General features: G+C 41.4%; 1 protein-coding gene across 1 annotated transcript; it reads left to right on the top strand.

The window, feature by feature from the left end:
* Positions 1-466: 466 nt before the first annotated feature.
* LOC141191477 (basic phospholipase A2 PLA-B-like) lies at positions 467-25,512 on the top strand. The gene is made up of 4 exons (XM_073661378.1): positions 467-603; positions 772-916; positions 22,490-22,590; positions 25,259-25,512. The coding sequence occupies exons 1-4, from the start codon at positions 504-506 to the stop codon at positions 25,441-25,443; spliced, it is 531 nt and encodes a 176-aa protein (XP_073517479.1). The 5' UTR covers positions 467-503; the 3' UTR covers positions 25,444-25,512.
* Positions 25,513-25,555: the final 43 nt, after the last annotated feature.

Genomic DNA, 25,555 nt, shown 5'->3' with positions numbered 1-25,555 from the left:
AAATAAATGATGTCATGAAAAAATATAACTCATCCTGTAAAAAAACTGGTCCTTGTACAACCATGGGCCAGGCTAAAATAAAAAAAGTTATGGCTCTAGGAAGAAGGGGAGGAAAAGACAAAAACGAAAAAAAAAAAAAAAACAACTTAAAATTTCCGGGAATTTAAGTCCATATATATCAGAATATAATCTAGTAATTCTTACTTTGGTGAAAATGCCTACTCTCCCCAAAACGTACAGTTCTGCCAATATTTTGTGTTACATTTTCACTCCGTGGTCATTATCACACACATTCCCCCATCTATTGATTCCGTGGGAACAATTTTATTTCCCCAAACTCACACGTACTGAACAGGTAAGGGTTAATGTTTCCGTACACGATCACCGGATCATATAATGCTGTTATTAGGTAATAAGCCCCCAGGCAGCCAATAGCAGATAGCGCTCTGCAGCCCCACCTAGTGGTAGGAATATGTAGTGCAGATATCAGGAGGATATAAAGCATGGTGGTATCTCCTGTTCTTACAGATCGTCTTCTCCTGGATATTCCCCTGTGTCTCCTGGGCACAATGATAACCTGTCTGCTGCTCCTCCTTAGTCTCGGTAAGTCCTGATATTATCTGGAGCCCCTCAAGTAATGGGAATATAGTAGGGACTGATCTCCAGGCAGCTCCTGATCCAGAAGAGGAATATTCCCTGTAACATCCGTCACTCCTGGTGACTGCTCCGATCAGTGTCACACAACAAGTGATGGCGGCTTTTATCTTCTAGGGTCGGTGGACGGCATCATAATCCATCTCAAAGATTTCAGAGATATGGTGAAGGAAACAACGACCAAAGAGATATCAGATGCTCTTCCTAATGACTGCATATGTGCGAAAACAACAAGTGATCAATTATTGGATCGCATTCGAAGGTAAGTGAAAATCTATACAAGACGTGACATGCAGTCCTATGTAACACCACAGATAAAACACAGAGCGTTATCACTGTGTTATCTGTGGTGTTACATAGGACTGCAGGTGACATATACTACATTATCTGTACTCAGAGAGTTATCACTGTGTTATCTGTGGTGTTACATAGGACTGCAGATTACATCTACTACATTATCTGTACTCAGAGAGTTATCACTGTGTTATCTGTGGGGTTACATAGGACTGCAGATGACATCTACTACATTATCTGTACTCAGAGAGTTATCACTGTGTTATCTGTGGTGTTACATAGGACTGCAGGTGACAAATACTACATTATCTGTACTCAGAGAGTTATCACTGTGTTATCTGTGGTGTTACATAGGACTGCAGGTGACATCTACTACATTATATGTACTCAGAGAGTTATCACTGTGTTATCTGTGGTGTTACATAGGACTGCAGGTGACATCTACTACATTATCTGTACTCAGAGAGATATCACTGTGTTATCTGTGGGGTTACATAGGACTGCAGATGACATCTACTACATTATCTGTACTCAGAGAGTTATCACTGTGTTATCTGTGGTGTTACATAGGACTGCAGGTGACATCTACTTCATTATCTGTACTCAGAGAGTTATCACTGTGTTATCTGTGGTGTTACATAGGACTGCAGGTGCCATCTACTACATTATCTGTACTCAGAGAGTTACCACTGTGTTATCTGTGGTATTACATAGGACTACAGGTGACATCTACTACATTATCTGTACTCAGAGAGTTACCACTGTGTTATCTGTGGTGTTACATAGGACTGCAGGTGACATCTACTACATTATCTGTACTCAGGGAGTTATCACTGTGTTATCTGTGGTGTTACATAGGACTGCAGGTGACATCTACTACATTATCTGTACTCAGAGAGTTATCACTGTGTTATCTGTGGTGTTACATAGGACTGCAGGTGACATCTACTACATTATCTGTACTCAGAGAGTTATCACTGTGTTATCTATGCTGTTACATAGGACTGCAGGTCACATCTACTACATTATCTGTACTGAGAGTTACCACTGTGTTATCTGTGGTGTTACATAGGACTGCAGGTGACATCTACTACATTATCTGTACTCAGGGAGTTATCACTGTGTTATCTGTGGTGTTACATAGGACTGCAGGTGACATCTACTACATTATCTGTACTCAGAGAGATATCACTGTGTTATCTTTGGTGTTACATAGGACTGCAGGTGACATCTACTACATTATCTGTACTCAGAGAGTTATCACTGTGTTATCTGTGGTGTTACATAGGACTGCAGGTGACATCTACTACATTATCTGTACTCAGAGAGTTATCACGGTGTTATCTGTGGTGTTACATAGGACTGCAGGTGACATCTACTACATTATATGTACTCAGAGAGTTATCACTGTGTTATCTGTGGTGTTACATAGGACTGCAGGTAACATCTACTACATTATCTGTACTCAGAGAGTTATCACTGTGTTATCTGTGGTGTTACATAGGACTGCAGGTGACATCTACTACATTATCTGTACTCAGAGACTTATCACTGTGTTATCTGTGGTGTTACATAGGACTGCAGGTGACGTCTAATACATTATCTGGACTCAGAGAGTTATCACTGTGTTATCTGTGGTGTTACATAGGACTGCAGGTGACATCTACTACATTATATGTACTCAGAGAGTTATCACTGTGTTATCTGTGGTGTTACATAGGACTGCAGGTGACATCTACTACATTATCTGTACTCAGAGAGATATCACTGTGTTATCTGTGGGGTTACATAGGACTGCAGATGACATCTACTACATTATCTGTACTCAGAGAGTTATCACTGTGTTATCTGTGGTGTTACATAGGACTGCAGGTGACATCTACTTCATTATCTGTACTCAGAGAGTTATCACTGTGTTATCTGTGGTGTTACATAGGACTGCAGGTGACATCTACTACATTATCTGTACTCAGAGAGTTACCACTGTGTTATCTGTGGTATTACATAGGACTGCAGGTGACATCTACTACATTATCTGTACTCAGAGAGTTACCACTGTGTTATCTGTGGTGTGACATAGGACTGCAGGTGACATCTAATACATTATCTGTACTCAGGGAGTTATCACTGTGTTATCTGTGGTGTTACATAGGACTGCAGGTGACATCTACTACATTATCTGTACTCAGAGAGTTATCACTGTGTTATCTGTGGTGTTACATAGGACTGCAGGTGACATCTACTACATTATCTGTACTCAGAGAGTTATCACTGTGTTATCTATGCTGTTACATAGGACTGCAGGTCACATCTACTACATTATCTGTACTGAGAGTTACCACTGTGTTATCTGTGGTGTTACATAGGACTGCAGGTGACATCTACTACATTATCTGTACTCAGGGAGTTATCACTGTGTTATCTGTGGTGTTACATATGACTGCAGGTGACATCTACTACATTATCTGTACTCAGAGAGATATCACTGTGTTATCTTTGGTGTTACATAGGACTGCAGGTGACATCTACTACATTATCTGTACTCAGAGAGTTATCACTGTGTTATCTGTGGTGTTACATAGGACTGCAGGTGACATCTACTACATTATCTGTACTCAGAGAGTTATCACGGTGTTATCTGTGGTGTTACATAGGACTGCAGGTGACATCTACTACATTATATGTACTCAGAGAGTTATCACTGTGTTATCTGTGGTGTTACATAGGACTGCAGGTAACATCTACTACATTATCTGTACTCAGAGAGTTATCACTGTGTTATCTGTGGTGTTACATAGGACTGCAGGTGACATATACTACATTATCTGTACTCAGAGAGTTATCACTGTGTTATCTGTGGTGTTACATAGGACTGCAGGTAACATCTACTACATTATCTGTACTCAGAGAGTTATCACTGTGTTATCTGTGGTGTTACATAGGACTGTAGGTGACATCTACTACATTATCTGTACTCAGAGAGATATCACTGTGTTATCTTTGGTGTTACATAGGACTGCAGGTGACATCTACTACATTATTTGTACTCAGAGAGTTGTCACGGTGTTATCTGTGGTGTTACATAGGACTGCAGGTGACATCTACTACATTATCTGTACTCAGAGAGTTATCACTGTATTAACTGTGGTGTTACATAGGACTGCAGGTGACATCTACTACATTATCTGTACTCAGGGAGTTATCACTGTGTTATCTGTGGTGTTACATAGGACTGCAGGTGACATCTACTACATTATCTGTACTCAGAGAGTTATCACTGTGTTATCTGTGGTGTTACATAGGACTGCAGGTGATATCTACTACATTATCTGTACTCAGAGAGCTATCACTGTGTTATCTGTGGTGTTACATAGGACTGCAGGTGACATCTACTACATTATCTGTACTCAGAGAGTTATCACTGTGTTATCTGTGGTGTTACATAGGACTGCAGGTGACATCTTTACATTATCTGTACTCAGAGAGTTATCACTGTGTTATCTGTGGTGTTACATAGGACTGCAGGTGACATCTACTACATTATCTGTACTCAGAGAGTTACCACTGTGTTATCTGTGGTGTTACATAGGACTGCAGGTGACATCTACTACATTATCTGTACTCAGAGAGTTACCACTGTGTTATCTGTGCAGTTACATAGGACTGCAGGTGACATCTACTACATTATCTGTACTCAGAGAGATATCACTGTTATCTTTGGTGTTACATAGGACTGCAGGTGACATCTACTACATTATCTGTACTCAGAGAGTTATCACTGTGTTATCTGTGGTATTACATAGGACTGCAGGTGACATCTACTACATTATCTGTACTCAGAGAGTTACCACTGTGTTATCTGTGGTGTTACATAGGACTGCAGGTGACATCTACTACATTATTTGTACTCAGGGAGTTATCACTGTGTTATCTGTGGTGTTACATAGGACTGCAGGTGACATCTACTACATTATCTGTACTCAGATAGTTACCACTGTGTTATCTGTGGTATTACATAGGACTGCAGGTGACATCTACTACATTATCTGTACTCAGAGAGTTACCACTGTGTTATCTGTGGTGTTACATAGGACTGCAGGTGACATCTACTACATTATTTGTACTCAGGGAGTTATCACTGTGTTATCTGTGGTGTTACATAGGACTGCAGGTGACATCTACTACATTATCTGCACTCAGAGAGTTATCACTGTGTTATCTGTGGTGTTACATAGGACTGCAGGTAACATCTACTACATTATCTGTACTCAGATAGTTACCACTGTGTTATCTGTTTTATTACATAGGACTGCAGGTGACATCTACTACATTATCTGTACTCAGGGAGTTATCACTGTGTTATCTGTGGTGTTACATAGGACTGCAGGTGACATCTACTACATTATCTGTACTCAGAGAGATATCACTGTGTTATCTGTGGTATTACATAGGACTGCAGGTGACATCTACTACATTATCTGTACTCAGAGAGTTACCACTGTGTTATCTGTGGTGTTACATAGGACTGCAGGTGACATCTACTACATTATCTGCACTCAGAGAGTTATCACTGTGTTATCTGTGGTGTTACATAGGACTGCAGGTGACATCTACTACATTATCTGTACTCAGATAGTTACCACTGTGTTATCTGTGGTATTACATAGGACTGCAGGTGACATCTACTACATTATCTGTACTCAGGGAGTTATCACTGTGTTATCTGTGGTGTTACATAGGACTGCAGGTGACATCTACTACATTATCTGTACTCAGAGAGATATCACTGTGTTATCTTTGGTGTTACATAGGACTGCAGGTGACATCTACTACATTATCTGTACTCAGAGTTATCACTGTGTTATCTGTGGTGTTACATAGGACTGCAGGTGACATCTACTACATTATCTGTACTCAGAGAGTTATCACTGTATTAACTGTGGTGTTACATAGGACTGCAGGTGACATCTACTACATTATCTGTACTCAGTGAGTTATCACTGTGTTATCTGTGGTGTTACATAGGACTGCAGGTGACATCTACTACATTATCTGTACTCAGAGAGTTATCACTGTGTTATCTGTGGTGTTACATAGGACTGCAGGTGACATCTACTACATTATCTGTACTCAGAGAGCTATCACTGTGTTATCTGTGGTGTTACATAGGACTGCAGGTGACATCTACTACATTATCTGTACTCAGAGAGTTACCACTGTGTTATCTGTGGTGTTACATAGGACTGCAGGTGACATCTACTACATTATCTGTACTCAGAGAGTTATCAATATGTTATCTGTGGTGTTACATAGGACTGCAGGTGACATCTACTACATTATCTGTACTCAGAGAGTTACCACTGTGTTATCTGTGGTGTTACATAGGACTGCAGGTGACATCTACTACATTATTTGTACTCAGGGAGTTATCACTGTGTTATCTGTGGTGTTACATAGGACTGCAGGTGACATCTACTACATTATCTGTACTCAGATAGTTACCACTGTGTTATCTGTGGTATTACATAGGACTGCAGGTGACATCTACTACATTATCTGTACTCAGGGAGTTATCACTGTGTTATCTGTGGTGTTACATAGGACTGCAGGTGACATCTACTACATTATCTGTACTCAGAGAGTTATCACTGTGTTATCTGTGGTGTTACATAGGACTGCAGGTGACATCTACTACATTATCTGTACTCAGAGAGCTATCACTGTGTTATCTGTGGTGTTACATAGGACTGCAGGTGACAACTACTACATTATCTGTACTCAGAGAGTTACCACTGTGTTATCTGTGGTGTTACATAGGACTGCAGGTGACATCTACTACATTATCTGTACTCAGAGAGTTGTCAATATGTTATCTGTGGTGTTACATAGGACTGCAGGTGACATCTACTACATTATCTGTACTCAGAGAGTTATCACTATGTTATCTGTGGTGTTACATAGGACTGCAGGTGACATCTACTACATTATCTGTACTCAGAGAGTTACCACTTTGTTATCTGTGCAGTTACATAGGACTGCAGGTGACATCTACTACATTATCTGTACTCAGAGAGATATCACTGTGTTATCTTTGGTGTTACATAGGACTGCTGGTGACATCTACTCCATTATCTGCACTCAGAGAGATATCACTGTGTTTTCTGTGGTGTTACATAGGACTGCAGGTGACATCTACTACATTATCTGTACTCAGAGAGTTATCACTGTGTTATCTGTGGTGTTACATAGGACTGCAGGTGACATATACTACATTATATGTACTCAGAGAGTTATCACTGTTATCTGTGGTGTTACATAGGACTGCAGGTGACATCTACTACATTATCTGTACTCAGAGAGTTATCACTGTGTTATCTGTGGTGTTACATAGGACTGCAGGTGACATCTACTACATTATCTGTACTCAGAGAGTTATCACTGTGTTAACTGTGGTGTTACATACGACTGCAGGTGACATCCACTACATTATCTGTACTCAGAGAGTTACCACTGTGTTATCTGTGCAGTTACATAGGACTGCATGTGACATCTACTACATTATCTGTACTCAGAGAGATATCACTGTGTTATCTTTGGTGTTACATAGGACTGCAGGTGACATCTACTACATTATCTGTACTCAGAGAGCTATCACTGTGTTATCTGTGGTGTTACATAGGACTGCAGGTGACATCTACTACATTACCTGTACACAGAGAGTTATCACTGTGTTATCTGTGGTGTTACATAGGACTGCAGGTGACATCTACTACATTATCTGTACTCAGAGAGTTATCACTGTGTTATCTGTGGTGTTACATAGGACTGCAGGTGACATCAACTACATTATCTGTACTCAGAGAGTTATCACTGTGTTATCTGTGGTGTTACATAGGACTGCAGGTGACATCTACTACATTATCTGTACTCAGAGAGTTATCACGGTGTTATCTGTGGTGTTACATAGGACTGCAGGTGACATCTACTACATTATCTGTACTCAGAGAGTTATCACTGTATTAACTGTGGTGTTACATAGGACTGCAGGTGACATCTACTACATTATCTGTACTCAGTGAGTTATCACTGTGTTATCTGTGGTGTTACATAGGACTGCAGGTGACATCTACTACATTATCTGTACTCAGAGAGTTATCACTGTGTTATCTGTGGTGTTACATAGGACTGCAGGTGATATCTACTACATTATCTGTACTCAGAGAGCTATCACTGTGTTATCTGTGGTGTTACATAGGACTGCAGGTGACATCTACTACATTATCTGTACTCAGAGAGTTATCACTGTGTTATCTGTGGTGTTACATAGGACTGCAGGTGACATCTTTACATTATCTGTACTCAGAGAGTTATCACTGTGTTATCTGTGGTGTTACATAGGACTGCAGGTGACATCTACTACATTATCTGTACTCAGAGAGTTACCACTGTGTTATCTGTGGTGTTACATAGGACTGCAGGTGACATCTACTACATTATCTGTACTCAGAGAGTTACCACTGTGTTATCTGTGCAGTTACATAGGACTGCAGGTGACATCTACTACATTATCTGTACTCAGAGAGATGTCACTGTTATCTTTGGTGTTACATAGGACTGCAGGTGACATCTACTACATTATCTGTGCTCAGAGAGTTATCACTGTGTTATCTGTGGTATTACATAGGACTGCAGGTGACATCTACTACATTATCTGTACTCAGAGAGTTACCACTGTGTTATCTGTGGTGTTACATAGGACTGCAGGTGACATCTACTACATTATCTGTACTCAGGGAGTTATCACTGTGTTATCTGTGGTGTTACATAGGACTGCAGGTGACATCTACTACATTATCTGTACTCAGAGAGTTACCACTGTGTTATATGTGGTGTTACATAGGACTGCAGGTGACATCTACTACATTATCTGTACTCAGGGAGTTACCACTGTGTTATCTGTGGTGTTACATAGGACTGCAGGTGACATCTACTACATTATCTGTACTCAGGGAGTTATCACTGTGTTATCTGTGGTATTACATAGGACTGCAGGTGACATCTACTACATTATCTGTACTCAGAGAGTTACCACTGTGTTATCTGTGGTGTTACATAGGACTGCAGGTGACATCTACTACATTATCTGTACTCAGGGAGTTATCATTGTGTTATCTGTGGTGTTACATAGGACTGCAGGTGACATCTACTACATTATCTGTACTCAGAGAAATATCACTGTGTTATCTTTGGTGTTACATAGGACTGCAGGTGACATCTAATACATTATCTGTACTCAGAGAGTTATCACTGTGTTATCTGTGGTGTTACATAGGACTGCAGGTGACATCTACTACATTATCTGTACTCAGAGAGTTATCACTGTATTAACTGTGGTGTTACATAGGACTGCAGGTGACATCTACTACATTATCTGTACTCAGTGAGTTATCACTGTGTTATCTGTGGTGTTACATAGGACTGCATGTGACATCTACTACATTATCTGTACTCAGAGAGTTATCACTGTGTTATCTGTGGTGTTACATAGGACTGCAGGTGACATCTACTACATTATCTGTACTCAGAGAGCTATCACTGTGTTATCTGTGGTGTTACATAGGACTGCAGGTGACATCTACTACATTATCTGTACTCAGAGAGCTATCACTGTGTTATCTGTGGTGTTACATAGGACTGCAGGTGACATGTACTACATTATCTGTACTCAGAGAGTTATCACTGTGTTATCTGTGGTGTTACATAGGACTGAAGGTGACATCTTTACATTATCTGTACTCAGAGAGTTATCACTGTGTTATCTGTGGTGTTACATAGGACTGCAGGTGACATCTACTACATTTTCTGTACTCAGAGAGTTACCACTGTGTTATCTGTGGTGTTACATAGGACTGCAGGTGACATCTACTACATTATCTGTACTCAGAGAGTTATCAATATGTTATCTGTGATGTTACATAGGACTGCAGGTGACATCTACTACATTATCTGTACTCAGAGAAATATCACTGTGTTATCTTTGGTGTTACATAGGACTGCAGGTGACATCTACTACATTATCTGTACTCAGAGAGTTATCACTGTGTTATCTGTGGTGTTACATAGGACTGCAGGTGACATCTACTACATTATCTGTACTCAGAGAGTTATCACTGTATTAACTGTGGTGTTACATAGGACTGCAGGTGACATCTACTACATTATCTGTACTCAGTGAGTTATCACTGTGTTATCTGTGGTGTTACATAGGACTGCATGTGACATCTACTACATTATCTGTACTCAGAGAGTTATCACTGTGTTATCTGTGGTGTTACATAGGACTGCAGGTGACATCTACTACATTATCTGTACTCAGAGAGCTATCACTGTGTTATCTGTGGTGTTACATAGGACTGCAGGTGACATCTACTACATTATCTGTACTCAGAGAGCTATCACTGTGTTATCTGTGGTGTTACATAGGACTGCAGGTGACATGTACTACATTATCTGTACTCAGAGAGTTATCACTGTGTTATCTGTGGTGTTACATAGGACTGAAGGTGACATCTTTACATTATCTGTACTCAGAGAGTTATCACTGTGTTATCTGTGGTGTTACATAGGACTGCAGGTGACATCTACTACATTTTCTGTACTCAGAGAGTTACCACTGTGTTATCTGTGGTGTTACATAGGACTGCAGGTGACATCTACTACATTATCTGTACTCAGAGAGTTATCAATATGTTATCTGTGATGCTACATAGGACTGCAGGTGACATCTACTACATTATCTGTACTCAGAGAGTTATCACTGTGTTATCTGTGGTGTTACATAGGACTGCAGGTGACATCTACTACATTATCTGTACTCAGAGAGCTATCACTGTGTTATCTGTGGTGTTACATAGGACTGCAGGTGACATGTACTACATTATCTGTACTCAGAGAGTTATCACTGTGTTATCTGTGGTGTTACATAGGACTGAAGGTGACATCTTTACATTATCTGTACTCAGAGAGTTATCACTGTGTTATCTGTGGTGTTACATAGGACTGCAGGTGACATCTACTACATTTTCTGTACTCAGAGAGTTACCACTGTGTTATCTGTGGTGTTACATAGGACTGCAGGTGACATCTACTACATTATCTGTACTCAGAGAGTTATCAATATGTTATCTGTGGTGTTACATAGGACTGCAGGTGACATCTACTACATTATCTGTACTCAGAGAGTTACCACTGTGTTATCTGTGCAGTTACATAGGACTGCAGGTGACATCCACTACATTATCTGTACTCAGAGACATATCACTGTGTTATCTTTGGTGTTACATAGGACTGCTGGTGACATCTACTACATTATCTGCACTCAGAGAGATATCACTGTGTTATCTGTGGTGTTACATAGGACTGCAGGTGACATCTACTACATTATATGTACTCAGAGAGTTATCACTGTGTTATCTGTGGTGTTACATAGGACTGCAGGTGACATCTACTACATTATCTGTACTCAGAGAGTTATCACTGTGTTATCTGTGGTGTTACATAGGACTGCAGGTGACATCTACTACATTATCTGTACTCAGAGAGTTATCACTGTGTTATCTGTGGTGTTACATAGGACTGCAGGTGACATCTACTACATTATCTGTACTCAGAGAGTTATCACTGTGTTATCTGTGGTGTTACATAGGACTGCAGGTGACATCTACCACATTATCTGTACTCAGAGAGTTATCACTGTGTTAACTGTGGTGTTGCATAGGACTGCAGGTGACATCTACTACATTATCTGTACTCAGTGAGTTATCACTGTGTTATCTGTGGTGTTACATAGGACTGCAGGTGACATCTACTACATTATCTGTACTCAGAGAGTTATCACTGTGTTATCTGTGGTGTTACATAGGACTGCAGGTGACATCTACTACATTATCTGTACTCAGAGAGTTATCACTGTGTTATCTGTGGTGTTACATAGGACTGCAGGTGACATCTACTACATTATCTGTACTCAGAGAGTTATCACTGTGTTATCTGTGGTGTTACATAGGACTGTAGGTGACATCTACTACATTATCTGTACTCAGAGAGCTATCACTGTGTTATCTGTGGTGTTACATAGGACTGCAGGTGACATCTACTACATTATCTGTACTCAGAGAGTTATCACTGTGTTATCTGTGGTGTTACATAGGACTTCATGTGACATCTACTACATTATCTGCACTCAGAGAGTTATCACTGTGTTATCTGTGGTGTTACATAGGACTGCAGGTGACATCTACTATGTTATCTGTACTCAGAGAGCTATCACTGTGTTATCTGTGGTGTTACATAGGACTGCATGTGACATCTACTACATTATCTGTACTCAGAGTGTTATCACTGTGTTATATGTGGTGTTACATAGGACTGCAGGTGACATCTACTACATTATCTGTACTCAGAGAGCTATCACTGTGTTATCTGTGGTGTTACATAGGACTGCAGGTGACATCTACTACATTATCTGTACTCAGAGAAATATCACTGTGTTATCTTTGGTGTTACATAGGACTGCAGGTGACATCTACTACATTATCTGTACTCAGAGAGTTATCACTGTGTTATCTGTGGTGTTACATAGGACTGCAGGTGACATCTACTACATTATCTGTACTCAGAGAGTTATCACTGTATTAACTGTGGTGTTACATAGGACTGCAGGTGACATCTACTACATTATCTGTACTCAGAGAGTTATCACTGTGTTATCTGTGGTGTTACATAGGACTGCATGTAACATCTACTACATTATCTGTACTCAGAGAGTTATCACTGTGTTATCTGTGGTGTTACATAGGACTGCAGGTGACATCTACTACATTATCTGTACTCAGAGAGCTATCACTGTGTTATCTGTGGTGTTACATAGGACTGCAGGTGACATCTACTACATTATCTGTACTCAGAGAGCTATCACTGTGTTATCTGTGGTGTTACATAGGACTGCAGGTGACATCTACTACATTATCTGTACTCAGAGAGCTATCACTGTGTTATCTGTGGTGTTACATAGGACTGCAGGTGACATGTACTACATTATCTGTACTCAGAGAGTTATCACTGTGTTATCTGTGGTGTTACATAGGACTGAAGGTGACATATTTACATTATCTGTACTCAGAGAGTTATCACTGTGTTATCTGTGGTGTTACATAGGACTGCAGGTGACATCTACTACATTTTCTGTACTCAGAGAGTTACCACTGTGTTATCTGTGGTGTTACATAGGACTGCAGGTGACATCTACTACATTATCTGTACTCAGAGAGTTATCAATATGTTATCTGTGATGTTACATAGGACTGCAGGTGACATCTACTACATTATCTGTACTCAGAGAGTTATCACTGTGTTATCTGTGGTGTTACATAGGACTGCAGGTGACATGTACTACATTATCTGTACTCAGAGAGTTATCACTGTGTTATCTGTGGTGTTACATAGGACTGAAGGTGACATCTTTACATTATCTGTACTCAGAGAGTTATCACTGTGTTATCTGTGGTGTTACATAGGACTGCAGGTGACATCTACTACATTTTCTGTACTCAGAGAGTTACCACTGTGTTATCTGTGGTGTTACATAGGACTGCAGGTGACATCTACTACATTATCTGTACTCAGAGAGTTATCAATATGTTATCTGTGATGTTACATAGGACTGCAGGTGACATCTACTACATTATCTGTACTCAGAGAAATATCACTGTGTTATCTTTGGTGTTACATAGGACTGCAGGTGACATCTACTACATTATCTGTACTCAGAGAGTTATCACTGTGTTATCTGTGGTGTTACATAGGACTGCAGGTGACATCTACTACATTATCTGTACTCAGAGAGTTATCACTGTATTAACTGTGGTGTTACATAGGACTGCAGGTGACATCTACTACATTATCTGTACTCAGTGAGTTATCACTGTGTTATCTGTGGTGTTACATAGGACTGCATGTGACATCTACTACATTATCTGTACTCAGAGAGTTATCACTGTGTTATCTGTGGTGTTACATAGGACTGCAGGTGACATCTACTACATTATCTGTACTCAGAGAGCTATCACTGTGTTATCTGTGGTGTTACATAGGACTGCAGGTGACATCTACTACATTATCTGTACTCAGAGAGCTATCACTGTGTTATCTGTGGTGTTACATAGGACTGCAGGTGACATGTACTACATTATCTGTACTCAGAGAGTTATCACTGTGTTATCTGTGGTGTTACATAGGACTGAAGGTGACATCTTTACATTATCTGTACTCAGAGAGTTATCACTGTGTTATCTGTGGTGTTACATAGGACTGCAGGTGACATCTACTACATTTTCTGTACTCAGAGAGTTACCACTGTGTTATCTGTGGTGTTACATAGGACTGCAGGTGACATCTACTACATTATCTGTACTCAGAGAGTTATCAATATGTTATCTGTGATGCTACATAGGACTGCAGGTGACATCTACTACATTATCTGTACTCAGAGAGTTATCACTGTGTTATCTGTGGTGTTACATAGGACTGCAGGTGACATCTACTACATTATCTGTACTCAGAGAGCTATCACTGTGTTATCTGTGGTGTTACATAGGACTGCAGGTGACATGTACTACATTATCTGTACTCAGAGAGTTATCACTGTGTTATCTGTGGTGTTACATAGGACTGAAGGTGACATCTTTACATTATCTGTACTCAGAGAGTTATCACTGTGTTATCTGTGGTGTTACATAGGACTGCAGGTGACATCTACTACATTTTCTGTACTCAGAGAGTTACCACTGTGTTATCTGTGGTGTTACATAGGACTGCAGGTGACATCTACTACATTATCTGTACTCAGAGAGTTATCAATATGTTATCTGTGGTGTTACATAGGACTGCAGGTGACATCTACTACATTATCTGTACTCAGAGAGTTACCACTGTGTTATCTGTGCAGTTACATAGGACTGCAGGTGACATCCACTACATTATCTGTACTCAGAGACATATCACTGTGTTATCTTTGGTGTTACATAGGACTGCTGGTGACATCTACTACATTATCTGCACTCAGAGAGATATCACTGTGTTATCTGTGGTGTTACATAGGACTGCAGGTGACATCTACTACATTATATGTACTCAGAGAGTTATCACTGTGTTATCTGTGGTGTTACATAGGACTGCAGGTGACATCTACTACATTATCTGTACTCAGAGAGTTATCACTGTGTTATCTGTGGTGTTACATAGGACTGCAGGTGACATCTACTACATTATCTGTACTCAGAGAGTTATCACTGTGTTATCTGTGGTGTTACATAGGACTGCAGGTGACATCTACTACATTATCTGTACTCAGAGAGTTATCACTGTGTTATCTGTGGTGTTACATAGGACTGCAGGTGACATCTACCACATTATCTGTACTCAGAGAGTTATCACTGTGTTAACTGTGGTGTTGCATAGGACTGCAGGTGACATCTACTACATTATCTGTACTCAGTGAGTTATCACTGTGTTATCTGTGGTGTTACATAGGACTGCAGGTGACATCTACTACATTATCTGTACTCAGAGAGTTATCACTGTGTTATCTGTGGTGTTACATAGGACTGCAGGTGACATCTACTACATTATCTGTACTCAGAGAGTTATCACTGTGTTATCTGTGGTGTTACATAGGACTGCAGGTGACATCTACTACATTATCTGTACTCAGAGAGTTATCACTGTGTTATCTGTGGTGTTACATAGGACTGTAGGTGACATCTACTACATTATCTGTACTCAGAGAGCTATCACTGTGTTATCTGTGGTGTTACATAGGACTGCAGGTGACATCTACTACATTATCTGTACTCAGAGAGTTATCACTGTGTTATCTGTGGTGTTACATAGGACTTCATGTGACATCTACTACATTATCTGCACTCAGAGAGTTATCACTGTGTTATCTGTGGTGTTACATAGGACTGCAGGTGACATCTACTATGTTATCTGTACTCAGAGAGCTATCACTGTGTTATCTGTGGTGTTACATAGGACTGCATGTGACATCTACTACATTATCTGTACTCAGAGTGTTATCACTGTGTTATATGTGGTGTTACATAGGACTGCAGGTGACATCTACTACATTATCTGTACTCAGAGAGCTATCACTGTGTTATCTGTGGTGTTACATAGGACTGCAGGTGACATCTACTACATTATCTGTACTCAGAGAAATATCACTGTGTTATCTTTGGTGTTACATAGGACTGCAGGTGACATCTACTACATTATCTGTACTCAGAGAGTTATCACTGTGTTATCTGTGGTGTTACATAGGACTGCAGGTGACATCTACTACATTATCTGTACTCAGAGAGTTATCACTGTATTAACTGTGGTGTTACATAGGACTGCAGGTGACATCTACTACATTATCTGTACTCAGAGAGTTATCACTGTGTTATCTGTGGTGTTACATAGGACTGCATGTAACATCTACTACATTATCTGTACTCAGAGAGTTATCACTGTGTTATCTGTGGTGTTACATAGGACTGCAGGTGACATCTACTACATTATCTGTACTCAGAGAGCTATCACTGTGTTATCTGTGGTGTTACATAGGACTGCAGGTGACATCTACTACATTATCTGTACTCAGAGAGCTATCACTGTGTTATCTGTGGTGTTACATAGGACTGCAGGTGACATCTACTACATTATCTGTACTCAGAGAGCTATCACTGTGTTATCTGTGGTGTTACATAGGACTGCAGGTGACATGTACTACATTATCTGTACTCAGAGAGTTATCACTGTGTTATCTGTGGTGTTACATAGGACTGAAGGTGACATATTTACATTATCTGTACTCAGAGAGTTATCACTGTGTTATCTGTGGTGTTACATAGGACTGCAGGTGACATCTACTACATTTTCTGTACTCAGAGAGTTACCACTGTGTTATCTGTGGTGTTACATAGGACTGCAGGTGACATCTACTACATTATCTGTACTCAGAGAGTTATCAATATGTTATCTGTGATGTTACATAGGACTGCAGGTGACATCTACTACATTATCTGTACTCAGAGAGTTATCACTGTGTTATCTGTGGTGTTACATAGGACTGCAGGTGACATCTACTACATTATCTGTACTCAGAGAGCTATCACTGTGTTATCTGTGGTGTTACATAGGACTGCAGGTGACATGTACTACATTATCTGTACTCAGAGAGTTATCACTGTGTTATCTGTGGTGTTACATAGGACTGAAGGTGACATCTTTACATTATCTGTACTCAGAGAGTTATCACTGTGTTATCTGTGGTGTTACATAGGACTGCAGGTGACATCTACTACATTTTCTGTACTCAGAGAGTTACCACTGTGTTATCTGTGGTGTTACATAGGACTGCAGGTGACATCTACTACATTATCTGTACTCAGAGAGTTATCAATATGTTATCTGTGGTGTTACATAGGACTGCAGGTGACATCTACTACATTATCTGTACTCAGAGACATATCACTGTGTTATCTTTGGTGTTACATAGGACTGCTGGTGACATCTACTACATTATCTGCACTCAGAGAGATATCACTGTGTTATCTGTGGTGTTACATAGGACTGCAGGTGACATCTACTACATTATCTGTTCTCAGAGAGTTATCACTGTGTTATCTGTGGTGTTACATAGGACTGCAGGTGACATCTACTACATTATATGTACTCAGAGAGTTATCACTGTGTTATCTGTGGTGTTACATAGGACTGCAGGTGACATCTACTACATTATCTGTACTCAGAGAGTTATCACTGTGTTATCTGTGGTGTTACATAGGACTGCAGGTGACATCTACTACATTATCTGTACTCAGAGAGTTATCACTGTGTTATCTGTGGTGTTACATAGGACTGCAGGTGACATCTACTACATTATCTGTACTCAGAGAGTTATCACTGTGTTATCTGTGGTGTTACATAGGACTGCAGGTGACATCTACCACATTATCTGTACTCAGAGAGTTATCACTGTGTTAACTGTGGTGTTGCATAGGACTGCAGGTGACATCTACTACATTATCTGTACTCAGTGAGTTATCACTGTGTTATCTGTGGTGTTACATAGGACTGCAGGTGACATCTACTACATTATCTGTACTCAGAGAGTTATCACTGTGTTATCTGTGGTGTTACATAGGACTGCAGGTGACATCTACTACATTATCTGTACTCAGTGAGTTATCACTGTGTTATCTGTGGTGTTACATAGGACTGCAGGTGACATCTACTACATTATCTGTACTCAGAGAGTTATCACTGTGTTATCTGTGGTGTTACATAGGACTGCAGGTGACATCTACTACATTATCTGTACTCAGAGAGTTATCACTGTGTTATCTGTGGTGTTACATAGGACTGCAGGTGACATCTACTACATTATCTGTACTCAGAGAGTTATCACTGTGTTATCTGTGGTGTTACATAGGACTGCAGGTGACATCTACTACATTATCTGTACTCAGAGAGTTATCACTGTGTTATCTGTGGTGTTACATAGGACTGCAGGTGACATCTACTACATTATCTGTACTCAGAGAGTTATCACTGTGTTATCTGTGGTGTTACATAGGACTGCAGGTGACATCTACTACATTATCTGTACTCAGAGAGTTATCACTGTGTTATCTGTGGTGTTACATAGGACTGTAGGTGACATCTACTACATTATCTGTACTCAGAGAGCTATCACTGTGTTATCTGTGGTGTTACATAGGACTGCAGGTGACATCTACTACATTATCTGTACTCAGAGAGTTATCAATATGTTATCTGTGGTGTTACATAGGACTGCAGGTGACATCTACTACATTATCTGTACTCAGAGACATATCACTGTGTTATCTTTGGTGTTACATAGGACTGCTGGTGACATCTACTACATTATCTGCACTCAGAGAGATATCACTGTGTTATCTGTGGTGTTACATAGGACTGCAGGTGACATCTACTACATTATCTGTACTCAGAGAGTTATCACTGTGTTATCTGTGGTGTTACATAGGACTGCAGGTGACATCTACTACATTATATGTACTCAGAGAGTTATCACTGTGTTATCTGTGGTGTTACATAGGACTGCGGGTGACATCTACTACATTATCTGTACTCAGAGAGTTATCACTGTGTTATCTGTGGTGTTACATAGGACTGCAGGTGACATCTACTACATTATCTGTACTCAGAGAGTTATCACTGTGTTATCTGTGGTGTTACATAGGACTGCAGGTGACATCTACTACATTATCTGTACTCAGAGAGTTATCACTGTGTTATCTGTGGTGTTACATAGGACTGCAGGTGACATCTACCACATTATCTGTACTCAGAGAGTTATCACTGTGTTAACTGTGGTGTTGCATAGGACTGCAGGTGACATCTACTACATTATCTGTACTCAGTGAGTTATCACTGTGTTATCTGTGGTGTTACATAGGACTGCAGGTGACATCTACTACATTATCTGTACTCAGAGAGTTATCACTGTGTTATCTGTGGTGTTACATAGGACTGCAGGTGACATCTACTACATTATCTGTACTCAGAGAGTTATCACTGTGTTATCTGTGGTGTTACATAGGACTGCAGGTGACATCTACTACATTATCTGTACTCAGAGAGTTATCACTGTGTTATCTGTGGTGTTACATAGGACTGCAGGTGACATCTACTACATTATCTGTACTCAGAGAGTTATCACTGTGTTATCTGTGGTGTTACATAGGACTTCATGTGACATCTACTACATTATCTGCACTCAGAGAGTTATCACTGTGTTATCTGTGGTGTTACATAGGACTGCAGGTGACATCTACTATGTTATCTGTACTCAGAGAGTTATCACTGTGTTATCTGTGGTGTTACATAGGACTGCAGGTGACATCTACTACATTATCTGTACTCAGAGAGTTATCACTGTGTTATCTGTGGTGTTACATAGGACTGCATGTGACATCTACTACATTATCTGTACTCAGAGAGTTATCACTGTGTTATCTGTGGTGTTACATAGGACTTCATGTGACATCTACTACATTATCTGCACTCAGAGAGTTATCACTGTGTTATCTGTGGTGTTACATAGGACTGCAGGTGACATCTACTATGTTATCTGTACTCAGAGAGCTATCACTGTGTTATCTGTGGTGTTACATAGGACTGCAGGTGACATCTACTACATTATCTGTACTCAGAGAGTTATCACTGTGTTATCTGTGGTGTTACATAGGACTGCAGGTGACATCTACTACATTATCTGTACTCAGAGAGCTATCACTGTGTTATCTGTGGTGTTACATAGGACTGCAGGTGACATCTACTACATTATCTGTACTCAGAGTTATCACTGTGTTATCTGTGGTGTTACATAGGACTGCAGGTGACATCTACTACATTATCTGTACTCAGAGAGTTATCACTGTGTTATCTGTGGTGTTACATAGGACTGCATGTGACATCTACTACATTATCTGTACTCAGAGAGTTATCACTGTGTTATCTGTGGTGTTACATAGGACTTCATGTGACATCTACTACATTATCTGCACTCAGAGAGTTATCACTGTGTTATCTGTGGTGTTACATAGGACTGCAGGTGACATCTACTATGTTATCTGTACTCAGAGAGCTATCACTGTGTTATCTGTGGTGTTACATAGGACTGCAGGTGACATCTACTACATTATCTGTACTCAGAGAGTTATCACTGTGTTATCTGTGGTGTTACATAGGACTGCAGGTGACATCTACTACATTATCTGTACTCAGAGAGCTATCACTGTGTTATCTGTGGTGTTACATAGGACTGCAGGTGACATCTACTACATTATCTGTACTCAGAGAGCTATCACTGTGTTATCTGTGGTGTTACATAGGACTGCAGGTGACATCTACTACATTATCTGTACTCAGAGAGTTATCACTGTATTAACTGTGGTGTTACATAGGACTGCAGGTGACATCTACTACATTATCTGTACTCAGTGAGTTATCACTGTGTTATCTGTGGTGTTACATAGGACTGCATGTAACATCTACTACATTATCTGTACTCAGAGAGTTATCACTGTGTTATCTGTGGTGTTACATAGGACTGCAGGTGACATCTACTACATTATCTGTACTCAGAGAGCTATCACTGTGTTATCTGTGGTGTTACATAGGACTGCAGGTGACATCTACTACATTATCTGTACTCAGAGAGTTATCACTGTGTTATCTGTGGTGTTACATAGGACTGCAGGTGACATCTACTACATTATCTGTACTCAGAGAGTTATCACTGTGTTATCTGTGGTGTTACATAGGACTGCAGGTGACATCTACTACATTATCTGTACTCAGAGAGTTATCACTGTGTTATCTGCGGTGTTACATAGGACTGCAGGTGACATCTACTACATTATCTGTACTCAGAGAGTTATCACTGTGTTATTTGTGGTGTTACATAGGACTTCATGTGACATCTACTACATTATCTGCACTCAGAGAGTTATCACTGTGTTATCTGTGGTGTTACATAGGACTGCAGGTGACATCTACTACGTTATCTGTACTCAGAGAGCTATCACTGTGTTATCTGTGGTGTTACATAGGACTGCATGTGACATCTACTACATTATCTGTACTCAGAGAGTTATCACTGTGTTATCTGTGGTGTTACATAGGACTGCAGGTGACATCTACTACATTATCTGTACTCAGAGAGTTATCACTGTGTTATCTGTGGTGTTACATAGGACTGCATGTGACATCTACTACATTATCTGTACTCAGGGAGTTATCACTGTGTTATATGTGGTGTTACATAGGACTGCAGGTGACATCTACTACATTATCTGTACTCAGAGAGCTATCACTGTGTTATCTGTGGTGTTACATAGGACTGCAGGTGACATCTACTACATTATCTGTACTCAGAGAGCTATCACTGTGTTATCTGTGGTGTTACATAGGACTGCAGGTGACATCTACTACATTATCTGTACTCAGAGAGCTATCACTGTGTTATCTGTGGTGTTACATAGGACTGCAGGTGACATCTACTACATTATCTGTACTCGGAGAGTTATCACTGTGTTATCTGTGGTGTTACATAGGACTGCAGGTGACATCTACTACATTATCTGTACTCAGAGAGTTATCACTGTGTTATCTGTGATGTTACATAGGACTGTAGGTGACATCTACTACATTATCTGTACTCAGAGAGTTATCACTGTTATCTGTGGTGTTACATAGGACTGCAGGTGACATCTACTACATTATCTGTACTCGGAGAGTTATCACTGTGTTATCTGTGGTGTTACATAGGACTGCAGGTGACATCTACTACATTATCTGTGCTGTTACATAGGACTGCTCCAGGGTCCAGGTGGAGATGAACATATCATAGTTTCGCCCCGGTGACATTACTCTCTTGCTCCCTCAGGTGCTGCGATATACGACAATGCTGCTATAACGATATTATTTTCTGTTTCACTGGATATCAGAAATACACTTACACTTACAGTAACGGGACCATCACTTGTGGTAAGTGCTCCGTTCTCTTTGGGGTCAGGACACAAGGTGACATTATAAGATACGAATGTAACAAACCCTCAGCTGTGATTACAATTTTTTTAGATGGAGATAGAAGTTTTGAGTCCTTGATAGAATTAAAGAAATGTTCTAGTTCATTCACTAAATTCAGAGACATTAAACTTGTATAGGAGTTTTAGGTATAACGGCCCTAATTCATCAAAACTGATGTTTTCATTTCCAGTTATGATCCCGGGTGCGCTGGAGTAAGACGCTCCATAGAAGCGTAGAGGTCATAGTGAATCTGGTGCATCGTTCAGCTGCTGGGCACCAGGGACAGAACTGTGCTGTAGTCACGGATCAGAGTTTATTTCTATATTACATTATGCCATTTTCCTGCTATACATTATAACTAGCTATTGAAGCCGTTCTACGCCCGGGTGGCGAGCATTTTTATTGGTATATGGTCTCCCATGCTGGTATGTGCTGCCCCCCTCCTGGTATTTGTGCTGCCCCCATCCTGTCCCCACGATCCTATCCTGGTATGCGTGGCACCCCTCATCCCCAATCCCGGTATGCGTGGCAACCCTCATCCCCAATCCCGATATGCGTGGCACCCCTCATCCCCAATCCCGGTATGTGTGGCACCCCTCATCCCCAATCCCAGTATGCGTGGCACCCCTCACCCCCAATCCCAGTATGCGTGGCTCCCCTCATCCCCAATCCTGGTATGCGTGGCACCCCTCATCCCCAATCCTGGTATGCATGGCTCCCCTCATCCCCAATCCCGGTATGTGTGGCACCCCTCATCCCCAATCCCAGTATGCGTGGCACCCCTCACCCCCAATCCCAGTATGCGTGGCTCCCCTCATCCCCAATCCTGGTATGTCTGGCACCCCTCATCCCCAATCCCGGTATGCATGGCACCCCTCATCCCCAATCCCGGTATGCATGGCACCCCTCATCCCCAATCCGGTATGAGTAGCACCCCTCATCCCCATTCCCGATATGCGTGGCTCCCCTCATCCCCATTCCCGGTATGCGTGGCTCCCTTCATCCCCATTCCCGGTATGCGTGGCTCCCCTCATCTCCCAATCCTGGTATGCGTGGCTCCCCTCACCCCCAATCCCAGTATGCGTGGCTCCCCTCATCCCCAATCCTGATATGTCTGGCACCCCTCATCCCCAATCCCGGTATGCATGGCACCCCTCATCCCCAATCCCGGTATGCATGGCACCCCTCATCCCCAATCCGGTATGAGTAGCACCCCTCATCCCCATTCCCGGTATGCGTGGCTCCCCTCATCCCCATTCCCGGTATGCGTGGCTCCCTTCATCCCCATTCCCGGTATGCGTGGCTCCCCTCATCTCCCAATCCTGGTATGCGTGGCTCCCCTCATCCTCAATCCCGATATGTGTGGCACCACTCATCCCCAATCCTGGTATGCCTGGCACCCCTCATCCCCAATCCTGGTATGCGTGGCACTCCTCATCCCCAATCCCGGTATGCGTGGCACTCCTCATCCCCAATCCTGGTATGCGTGGCTCCCCTCACACCCCAATCCTGGTATGTGTGGTACCTCTCACCCCCCAATCCTGGTATGTGTGATACCCCTCATCCCCCCAATCCGGGTATACGTGGTACCCCTCACCCACCAATCCTGGTATGCGTGGTACCCCTCATCCTTCCTATCCTGGTATGTGTGGTACCCCTCATCACCCCAATTCCGGTATGTGTGGTACCCCTCACCCCACAATCCTGGTATATGCATGGTCCCCTCAACCCATAATCCTGGTATGTGTGGCCCCCTCATCCCTTTCACACTGTACACACATACAAAAAAAAATAAACAGTTATACTCACCTTTCTTCTCTGTGTTCCAGCGCTGCAGCGTCCTGTTCTGCCGGAGGCCGGGGGAGGAATGTGATGCCGTAGCACCGCGCTGTCCGCGCCATTTTGTTGAAGACACACTGTAAATGTGTCTTCAGTAAAATGGGACCGGATAGTGCTATGCGCATGCGCCGATCCAATGCCTCACTCCGCCCCCGGTCTCCGGCCAGAAGAGAGGCGCCGTGGCAAAGCTCCACCTGGTCAAGTAAGTATGTAAGTATGGCGCCGGAGATCGTGGTATGTGTTCAGTGTCTACGCATACTGTGATCTCCGGCGCCATACACTCCTCTTACCTGTAACGGCTGGATGCCTGCTTCTCTGTGGAGCCAGACTGCGCGTCACGCATGCGCAGTCTATCAAGGCTTCAGACTGAGGGACGCATCCGCCGTTATATTATAGATGAATTTGTCAGGTCGTGCTCGACCACACCCTCCACTAAGCTCCACCCACTTATCAAAAGTTATTAAAACTGGCAAAAAAGTGGCAGAAGTTACAAAATATCAGTTTTACGCCACATTCATAGTGCAAACGGTTTGACTAATCGGTTGAAAGCCTATTAGAAAGATATAGAAGTATTGGATTCAGAATCGGCAGCCATTAAACTTTATTAAGTCAACGAGAAGTCGCTTTATCACGGCTGAGGTATTTTATGAAACTTCTTTCATTCTTTTCACATAAACTGGAAATTTGTTGTCAGCTCCATTCACTATTAAATCAGATTACAGATCCTTTGTCTCATGTCTCAGCCACGGATCGTCCACAATGATAAATGTTTCTGTTACTCCCGCAGATTGGAATAGGTACATAGGAGTATGTGCCTCACGAATGTGTGAGTGCGACCGGAAAGCCGCGATATGTCTAATGGACCCCGAGAATTCAGAAGAGAACAAAAAATATGAAGAAAAGTGTTATGATAAAATTAAACGCTGCACGGATCTACCAGAGTTGATTAAGTTGTTGTTCGGAATAAATTAATATTTATTGTATCAGTTCTCATAAGAACTTTACACTGTATTCCACCAATTAATTGTTATTAAAAACCGAGGACACAACTAACAAGGCTGCAGTGATATCATCGAGATGGGGG

Source organism: Phyllobates terribilis, unplaced genomic scaffold (genome assembly GCF_046119375.1).
Source record: "Phyllobates terribilis strain yellow unplaced genomic scaffold, ASM4611937v1 Scaffold_46__1_contigs__length_10046794, whole genome shotgun sequence".
NCBI lineage: Eukaryota > Metazoa > Chordata > Amphibia > Anura > Dendrobatidae > Phyllobates > Phyllobates terribilis.
Note: the sequence above shows the minus strand (reverse complement) of the source record. Positions and strands in the feature narration are given on the sequence as shown.

Bases quoted from the DNA above. Each gene is read 5' to 3' on its own strand.
- LOC141191477 (XM_073661378.1), top strand. From the start codon at position 504: ATGGTGGTATCTCCTGTTCTTACAGATCGTCTTCTCCTGGATATTCCC. The intron at 604-771 runs GTAAGTCCTGAT...TTTATCTTCTAG, and splicing joins GCTGCTCCTCCTTAGTCTCG to GGTCGGTGGACGGCATCATA. The intron at 917-22,489 runs GTAAGTGAAAAT...TTGCTCCCTCAG, and splicing joins TTATTGGATCGCATTCGAAG to GTGCTGCGATATACGACAAT.